The following is a 9,442-nucleotide window of genomic DNA, read 5'->3' on the forward strand; positions in this document are numbered from 1 at the left end:
TAAAAAGTTAATTTTAGGAACCTTGTTAATATTTAATATACGTTGATCGGATTAACAATAATGCAAAAAGTTCAGTATTTACAACAAAAGTGATGAAAATGGACATATAATACTTTTGTGTTAATATAGTTTTTTAATGCAGCACCACAGGCCTATAGCTGAGTGCTCACTGGCTAACATGATGCAGCGAGCATCAAGTTAATGACGTCAGGGAAGCCACTTGTTCAACTTCTACTCGTATATACAGCGTATATAAAGAGTAAATCACCACCTTGGACTATAAAATGTTTTCACGGCCCTTGTTGGATTATTTTAAATCTTTAACAGTACAAACTAAATATATTTCAATTAAAAAAACATGACATAACAAGGTATTTGTTTTATAACCTGCCACTGCCAGATGGTTTGTTTCACACAACCATCCGAGAAGCTGTCATTGGAAACTGTTTGCAAAAGCGCAGATACCTTGAAGACGCAATCTGTTTATCACTGTCCATGCTGAAACCACTTGGAAGAAGAGCAAAAGCCTTAAATGTCGTTCTCTGCTCTTCTTATAGCTACCATATAGTCTTATATAACTGAGGCTGTTGCAGCATCTAACCTCTTTATAAGCCGTCATAGACGAACCTCTCGTTACAAACGCGTAGATGCCAGTAGCTCCTCACAGGACGCTGATTTGTCAGGACCTCCAGTGGTGCGACTCAAATGCATTACTTAGAGCCTGGTAAGATGGATTTGCGATGTTGCAATATAGGGAGAATCTAGCTGCTGTGCAGGGTAAGTCTTATCAGTGGTGTCCGTTCATGTCCCAGTTCAAGCTCAATGCTTGATCAGCACTGCTTTTGTCGTTGTCACTGCCAATGCCAAACGTGTATGACATAAAACTCCACCTGTCATTGCTTTAGAGTGTGTTAAAGTCCTTTCACCACTGTCACCCTTTGACATACAGAGATGATAGGGGATGTCCAAGGAACAGGAGAGACGGTAGAATCCAGCCAAAGTCCCGGGGCTCCTCTTTCTGTTGTTTCACCTCCCAGTCAGGAGAAGGAGTTCTATAAGAAACTGGGGTTAACCAAGCAGGTTTTGGCAGCCCACACGCAGAAGGAAGAGCAGACCTTTCTGTATCGCTTCAGGGAGCTTCGAGGACTCACAGCACTCAAAGAAAACTGCTCTCAGTATCTGAAACGCCAGAAAGAACATGTCGCCGGCGAAGGTACCTCTCACCACCACACTGACGCATCATATCAGAAACCTTTTAATGATCATGCCAGTTCATTACAACTTGGATGTTATTTTTGTAGTTTCTCTGTTTTTCTGTAATGATGATATTTTACCAACTTCACCAAATTAATTGCCTAGATCTGTGTTTTACTGCTTGTGTTGCACATCCATTGGACTTTACTGTAGGGACATCACTCTGACCTCTGCAGTTACTATGTTGAACATGTTGTTATAATAAACACTAGCTGTGATGGCCAGAAATAAGACCCAAGTTTTTCACTCTATCTCTTTCGTTGCAGACTCATATTTGCATTTTCAGTGCCTTCCACAATAAGAACAATAACTCTGAAGTTTTCAATAATTACCACATTACACAAATTCACTCATAAAATTTCTATATCTTCTCTCTAACCTCTAGCTGCACCCGTTGCACAATCCTCCAAGCAGGGTGCGCGGCGAGGCACACGGAATAAGAAGACCAAGTCAAAGAGAGCGAAGCAGATGGAGTCCTCAGATAGCACGGTGTCCCATCACAGACAACAGCATCTGCGGCCACGTCTTCAAAACCATGGACTTAACCCGACCTCTTGGTCTCTCTCTGACACCTCTCAGTCAACGTTCCCCATGGCCTATCCCTCTGTGATGCCCGGCTACCCCCTCCAGGTTTACCCCACAGCCGGCTCCATAGCTCCCCACACAGACGCCACTCTCCAAGGCTTTGGGGACAATCAGGGCAAGCAGGCCCCTCCCTGTCCTGCAGCCATCCATCCTCCTCCGTATACCGCCCCCATGGTCACACCTATTGTGGCTCTAATGCTGCCCATACCCTACCCTCCAATGGGCCCCGGACTGCCACCTCCACAGCCAGTGTACCACGCAACAACTGGCGGCTTCCCCACCCAGTTGCAGCCTTTCGGTCAGGCTGCTTTTCACACCCAGGGCCCCTTCACAGCCGCACCCTCCTTCAGTGTTCAGAACCAGTTCAACCCCCAGAACCACTCAGCTCTTCAAGCAGGCTTCTTGACCCCGATGTTCAACTTCCCTCCATCCTCCGAAGCGCCAAAGGCCCCCGTGATGGAGGGCCAGTCTCGCTCCTCTACACCACAGTCTGGAGGAGGCGGAGGCCCGGCGTCCCCACCCCTGTTCCAATCCCGCTGCAGCTCACCCCTCAACCTGCTGGAGCTGGAGCTGTCTGTGGACCGGCAGGATAGCACAGCGCTCTCCTCTGGAGGACAAGGGAATAACACAACGGAAAGGGAGAAAGCAAGCAGCAGCCAGGCCAAGAAGAGGGAGTTGAAGCAGGTAATAAAAATAAAACAAACCTCTTTTGTTTGCTATCCTCTTCCCATTTCTTTTTCTTTCCTCTCCCTCCCCAAGTCTCCCAACACTGACATTCTTCACTTGTAACATTCTCAAACTGTCACGATAAATGTGAATGCCTCGCTGAACTTTATCATTGTGGGTTGTTTTACCTCCCGTTGGGCGGCTGTGGCATGTTCCCCTGAGACATCCATTCATATGTTTCTCAGCCTTTTGCGATTTAATGCCATCTTCACAGTGATTCCTCCACTTTATTCACAGTAATAAAGTGCTGCAGTATTTTCGCCATTGTATGCTATGCCATGTAAAGTCAAATCAGCCTAGACTCCTCAGATAAGATGTGGCCCAGGGTGTTAACACATGATGTTATCCCTTACACCCTTTAGCCATCTCTCAGTCTCCTTGGTCCACCTGGACCGTTGTATTACGAGAGCTCGCCCTGTGTCTGTGAGCGTATGTCTTGGGATAAAGTGATCCCTAGGCTGAGGGCTTGCAGCAAAGAGGTAGGCAAACCATTGGAAAGCCTTCACACTTCTCAAATCCCATTCCTCCCCGATTCCATTTGTCAATTATTACTGTTACACTTATTTCCTTTTCATGACTTATAATTAGCCTTTTTTAATCCTGCAGTGTCCTTGACTATCCAGTAAATCCTTTTGCCAACAGTGACATTGGTTTTTACTAGAGCATGAGACTGAGAAACTTTAAAAAGACATAATCTGACGTTGTGGAAAACAAGTGATGTCGTGATTTATATGATATGACTTTAAATCAGCTGCAGAAGGATCAGAATCACCATGTTTTTTTAACTAGGCTCAACCTTACTGTGTAGCTGTGGTGATCACATGGTATCATTGTGTACCAGGTGATTGATGAGCTGCTCACTGCAGAAATGTACTCCCACCTGAGTCTAAAAATGCAACACCACCAGTGATGCTGCACCTGCATGTATCATGAAGATGCAGGAGATGGAGGAAGTGCTACAGTTTGCTGGCCAATGCTGTGAAGCCAAGCCCCTCTTTAATAGTATCGTTTTATTGTTTTTGTTTCTGCAGGCCAGTTCACAAGGGTACGGGAACAACAGTGATGCCAACTCTTTGTCGAGCGACCTGTTGGACATTATTCCAGATGAGGACTCCTGCTCAGGCACCGGCTCGGCGACCTCGGGGTCCCTCGGCTCAGGGTCCAACGGCTGTGGAACTTCAGCCAGCGGGACGTACAACAGCGGGACATCAAAGAGCAGGATGTCAGCCAGTGGGACATCCGGCAGCGGAACAGGTATGAAGTTTCAAACTTATGGATATGATAAGGTCAACTTCACACATTCTCATGGAGAAATGAGCAGGAAAAATGAATACAAGTAGCAGCATGGAAAGTAGAAAACACCAGTGTGAACAGAATAATGATTTTAGTTTTTTAGTGTTGCTCTCTTTTTGTAAAAAAATCTTTGTTTCAAAAGTATCAATTCTGTATTAATGAAATATCTCGTCTTTGGGGTGTTTTTTCAGGAAGCAACAACAGCAGTAAATACTTTGGCAGCATTGACTCGTCACAGAACAGCCAGAAGGTCAAAGATCACTCGAGCACTGGCGAAGGAAACCCCATGGAGATGGAGCAGAGCGAACAGTTCATCAAGTAAGTACTGTCACACTGTGGCTGATCACTGCCAACACAGATGGCAAGGTTATGATGACCTACCAGCTGCCCTCGCTTTGAGTAGGAGGATAAGGATATAGCCAGTGAGGTGTAGGGTAGTGGCCGTTTATAAACTCCCCTTAATAATTTATCAACCTTCTGAGAGCTTAGCTTATCTGTGGACGCTGTCTGCATTGAAATACAGTGAGTTGTTAGAGGGAAGTAAAACTTTTTTAATTTGATCCAGCTCAGTTCTTTACAAGTTGTAAGCAAAATCCTTCTCAGAGTCAATAAGGTCTGATATAACTGTCACAGGACAAAAAAGCTTAGAGAGTCAACAGACAAATAGTGAAGTACAATGAATCCTGCAATATGGTGGATTAGAATTCAGGGATACATTAAGTAATTTTCATGTATGAGAACTTGCATTAAAAGTACTCAATGCTTTGTAGTCTGAACCAAGAAAGCAAACTGTCTTCCACATTGTCATCTGTAGTGCATTACAGCTCCACTCCACTGTTCATGAATCAATGCTCACCACAGAACAATTGCATATTTCCTTCAGTTGCATTGCCTCATTTGTAAGAGAAATAGACACAGAGACAGGAAGCATGATTGTTGCAGGGACAGTTTTGACCACTAGATGTCGTCCTTACATTAACACCACAGAGTCAGAGGCGTCTGACATTGACTATGGATTTGTATCAAAGGTTTCAAAGCTCAAGATAAAACATCAAAGCATTGTTGTTTTCACTATCAGTGATTCTCCAACAAAGAGAATGTATTCACTTTCAAGTTTTGTCAGTGTACGGATGTTGGGTAGATGATTAAATGTGGCTGTGTTTGCTATGTTTGTAGTGACGTCCAGCGAGTGCTCAGAGAGGACCGAGAGAAGCTGAGGCTGCTGCACCAGAACCAGCCGCGCTTTTCAGAGGAGCAGAGGAAAGAGCTGATGGAGGTGCACCCCTGGATGAAGAAGGGAGGTCTGCCCAAGGCAATAGACATCAAGGTAGGATGGCTTTTAAAAAAAAATGTTCAATTTAAGTAGTTTGGCTTTTAAAAAATTTTTGGGGGAGAAGCAGTTCTTGGTCTCCAATTGAGTTTTTTTTTTAAATGCTCTTTTGATAAGGACACATGTTGACACAAATAACGAGAAAATTAAAAGGCACTCTCTTGAAAACTAAGTCAAACAAACCTTTGGGAACATTTTTGTCCTTTCATAGTGGTATTTCACCAATAGCATGCTTTCACTTGGACATGGTGTTGCGGCTTAAAGAGGGTGTAAGTAAATAAAATCTCCAATAGATGGCGTTAATTTACCCACAATATACAGTCCATAAAAGCTGGTTTTATTTTAATAGAATGTGTAAAGCTCAGGTTTTAGTCAAGATGGATTGACACTTGATTTATCTGCCAATTGATTTTAGATGGTTGGCATTTCAGTTTGTGGATACATTACAAAAGGTGAAAGTAAATTGAATATGTCACCTTTTAAGGAAACAGTATTTTTCTAAATATATGGCTGTACACCTGAGGTAAGATGTTCTCAGGTGATGGAGAAATGCTTTTTTAAAATTCTATTCAGACGGGGGCTAATTCTGTGTCCGTTGGGAAAAGGACTTTCTGTTCTCGGTTTTTATAACTCCAGAGAGCTCAGCACTCATTGGTAGAGAGTGCATTTGAGGTTTTCATCTTAAAGAAATGAATAATATTGATGCTGCACATATTGGCGCTCATTTTATTTTATTTTATTCTCATTTTAAACTTTATTTTAAATTGTATGTAATTGTCTTTTTAATTTTATGTATAGCACTTTTAATTCTCTGGTTATGAAATGTGCTATATAAATAAACTAGCCCTCTATTGTTATTTGTATATTTATATTAGTATTTTTGTAATATAATTTTTAGTTTGAGAGGTTTCTTAAAAAAAATATCAATAGCAAACGCTGTACATCCCTGTCTTTCTCATTGCATCCCAGACATTTTTCTACATGACATCTCACCTTCTCATTTTGTCTGTGCTGCCCAGGCGTGCTACTGCTGTAACATCACCTCAGAGGAAGCAGCGGCGGTGGCGGAGGATCAGACGCACCTTGACATGGGCGATACAGACACAGGGGAGGACTGCCGCCATCCGAGGCCCAGAGAGGGTCCCTCGAATATTTCCTGCCCCTGCCCCTCCAGCTCCAGCTAGAAAATGAACTGCTCCAGACTTTCATAGTGACATTCATCACCCGCCAGCCTCTTGTTCTGTACGACTGTGAAGAGGGACCTGCTTTACATGAGGCATCACACTGTCTCTGTCTTGCTCTCTAAATGTCAGAGAAACAGTCAAAACTTTGGAAGAATGTGAATATGCACGTGCTGGACTCTGTGACTATGTATTTTCTCATTATTTCTTTTCTTTGTAGCACTTAACAAAGCGCAGCAAATGCACTAGTCAGGAGATGCTGAGCCCATTAAGTGAAACACAATATGTGCTCATACATCAGGCAGCACAGTCAAACACGTCAAACACACACATACCTTCATTCACATGGCAGGAAGTGGCTCTGTGGTGTTCTCACTGCTGCGGTAAATGGATGAATTCAGCGTTTTGTGACGTGCTTTCCTCAGTTACAACAACCCTCTGCTACGTCAGCATGTGGCAAGAACACTCCGGTCATGCATAACCGTCAAGCACCAAACGAACGCACAAGTGCACTTTTTGGCCTCACTGAAAGAAAAGGGGGAAACATGAGTGAGACTCCTGTGCTTCTGCTCTTTTTGCATTTAGTCACAAATTTAAATGCAAAATTGCTCATGTTTACAGCAGTGAGCAGACATGGACTCACCGTCACGGGCTATAGCTTTTCAACACCTCCATCCCCACTGTTAAACAAACTCAAATTCTTCACTTAAGTACTGAAAAGACAGTACAATAAAGTGCAAAAAGTACAATATTTTCCTCTTAAATTAAGTGAAATATGATAGAAGTATTACAGAAGAGAATAGAGGCCAGACACGAAGAAAAGTAAGAGAAAAAATCTTGAAATTAAATTTGAAATGTTGAGAATAATGTAAAAAATGCTTAGTGTTACTGCCAGACCTAGGAAAAAATAAATCAGAGAAGGATTAAAGATTAGAGATTAAAGTCGAACTTTTGAGCCGACGTCATTCTCAACATCTAAACTTTATTCTTTGCATTTTGACTTTATTTTAAAAATGCACAAAAAAACTTCTTAGATAAAGTTAGACTTTATTCCCAACATTTCAACTTTATTTTTTGTAATGCAAATAACTAATATCTTGCAAAACAATTGGGATTTTTCACTTATACCTGTCCCTAGTATTCTTTTGTAAAGTATAAAGTAGCATAAATTGGAAAATTACATACTTTACTGATTATCCCCAGGCAGGATGGAGGCGGTGAAAACATTTGAGACTGCACTCAGAAAAGGGCAATCAGGTGAAACACATACTGTAAAGCTACATGTACTCACAACCCCATCATGTTGTATTGTTTCTGCAAATTTGTCATTCAAAATTTGCATTTTTCAAGCCCCCTATGTTACTGCTAATGCAGCTTTAGGATTTTCCTCTCTGTGCATATTTCCATTTAGTCTCTGTTTCAGTTTCAGCTGTGAAAACTGGTTTATTTAATGCATTTTCAATGCTTGTGTGAATGTTTTCAAGTCTTTGACTGAGTGTATATACATTTTTTTACGTACAGTAATTGTTTCTGTATAAAGAGATTTTTGATTATAAATTATTTATGGAAAATCCAGCTTAAAGAAAAAAGCAGGACCAAGATGAATAATATTTACTGTAAATACTATTTTTTAAATGTGAGTTGTTGAATCAACACAAAGACGAATCCACCCATGGACTGTAAAATAGGAAAGTAGCATGTTGTTTATGGTGGGTGATAAATATAAAGTGAGGAGAATATTGATGTTTTCCCCCAGTTTTAAAAGTGTGCCACATAACACTTGAAATGGTCTGATGTTGCCCCCCATAAATATGGAAAAGAGCCTCCTGAGCATCCTGTGGAAGTGTCTGAAGCTCATTACCGTTTTGTGTGGTCACCTCAGAAGTCGAAGTTTAGGGTTATTGCACGGATATAAAGCAGCTCAGACAGATGTCAAGTGACTGTGTGGAGCGCTTCCCTTCACTTTGAAGCTCGTCGTTCGAGACGAAACTGTGCTCTTCTTGAACATTTACTCAATTTGTCATTTGTCTTTCTGTTATTTGAACAGACACTGACAACAATGCAACTTTTTTGTTTTTCTTTCAAATATTGTCTTATGTTTGTTAGATTTTCGCTAAATAAAATGTTGCTGAATTTACAGTCACGTCAAGTGTGTTGTGAAATGTTTGCAGAAAACCGTTTCCTTCTTTGCATGCAGGCGTTAAAGTGCTTGTTAGCTTAAATGAGTCAAATACTGGTCTTAGTCAGGTGTGTAGCTGTAAAGGACGACTAGCAATTAATGAGTATAAACGACCTTGGGAACGATGGCTTGTTAGCAGAGTATCGATGTTTGACAAATGTTGAGAAGGGAAAGATCTATTACATAATGTAATATAGCCTAAGGTATTTAAATTGAGTGACAAAAACAACTACTACAAATACGTTTTTAAATAATAAATATGGAGCTAAAACTTGAGCCTTTTCCCTGCATCCTGAAGTCGTGACATTCACCTTCCCAATGCAAATAGCCGTCTGACCCGACCACTCAAACAATAGCATAGATGTAATCTGCTGTCTTTCTCTGCAGACAGTCAGATCCTCCAGTCCACGGCTCAGCAGGCCGGATCAAAGCGACCCCTCTCCCCTTCCTCCCCTCCACAGTTCACACCTGAACAAAATTAACAAACCGCCCTCCTGCAGCGGTCATTTGCACCTCTGGAGATCCGCAAATCCGGTTTGGTCCCGACACATGCAGACTGACGGACTGCATCAAGTTCGTCATCCTGGGGTTTCTTTCTTTCCTTCTTGCTTGCTTGTTTTAGAAGTTAGTGCCACCACAATGTAGACCTACTTTCTCATTATCAGTGGTGGAATGTAACTAAGTACATTTAGGCCTACTCATATACTGTATTTAAGTACAATTGTGAGTATTTACATGTATGTAGCTTAAGTTTATACTTCTACTTCTACATTTTGGGGAGGCTTATATTGTACTTTTACTGAACTACATTTAGCTGCCAGCTTTAGTTACTTTTCAAGTCAAGATTTAACATAGATTTAAAATAAAGCATTTTTATAAATTAAAACATAACAG

General features: G+C 41.5%; 1 protein-coding gene across 1 annotated transcript in view; it reads left to right on the forward strand.

Annotated features, from left to right (window-relative positions):
- Positions 1-8,512, forward strand: part of per2 (period circadian clock 2) — a 33,871-nt gene extending 25,359 nt beyond the window's left edge. Inside the window, exons 18-24 of the mRNA XM_059343907.1 lie at positions 950-1,213; positions 1,640-2,523; positions 2,928-3,044; positions 3,597-3,819; positions 4,050-4,176; positions 5,035-5,185; positions 6,208-8,512. Of these exons, the coding sequence (XP_059199890.1) occupies positions 950-1,213; positions 1,640-2,523; positions 2,928-3,044; positions 3,597-3,819; positions 4,050-4,176; positions 5,035-5,185; positions 6,208-6,372 (1,931 nt within the window). The 3' untranslated portion in view covers positions 6,373-8,512. The remainder of the gene's footprint in view (positions 1-949; positions 1,214-1,639; positions 2,524-2,927; positions 3,045-3,596; positions 3,820-4,049; positions 4,177-5,034; positions 5,186-6,207) is intronic.
- Positions 8,513-9,442: the final 930 nt, after the last annotated feature.

The sequence above is a fragment of the Centropristis striata genome, chromosome 11 (genome assembly GCF_030273125.1).
Source record: "Centropristis striata isolate RG_2023a ecotype Rhode Island chromosome 11, C.striata_1.0, whole genome shotgun sequence".
Lineage (NCBI taxonomy): Eukaryota > Metazoa > Chordata > Actinopteri > Perciformes > Serranidae > Centropristis > Centropristis striata.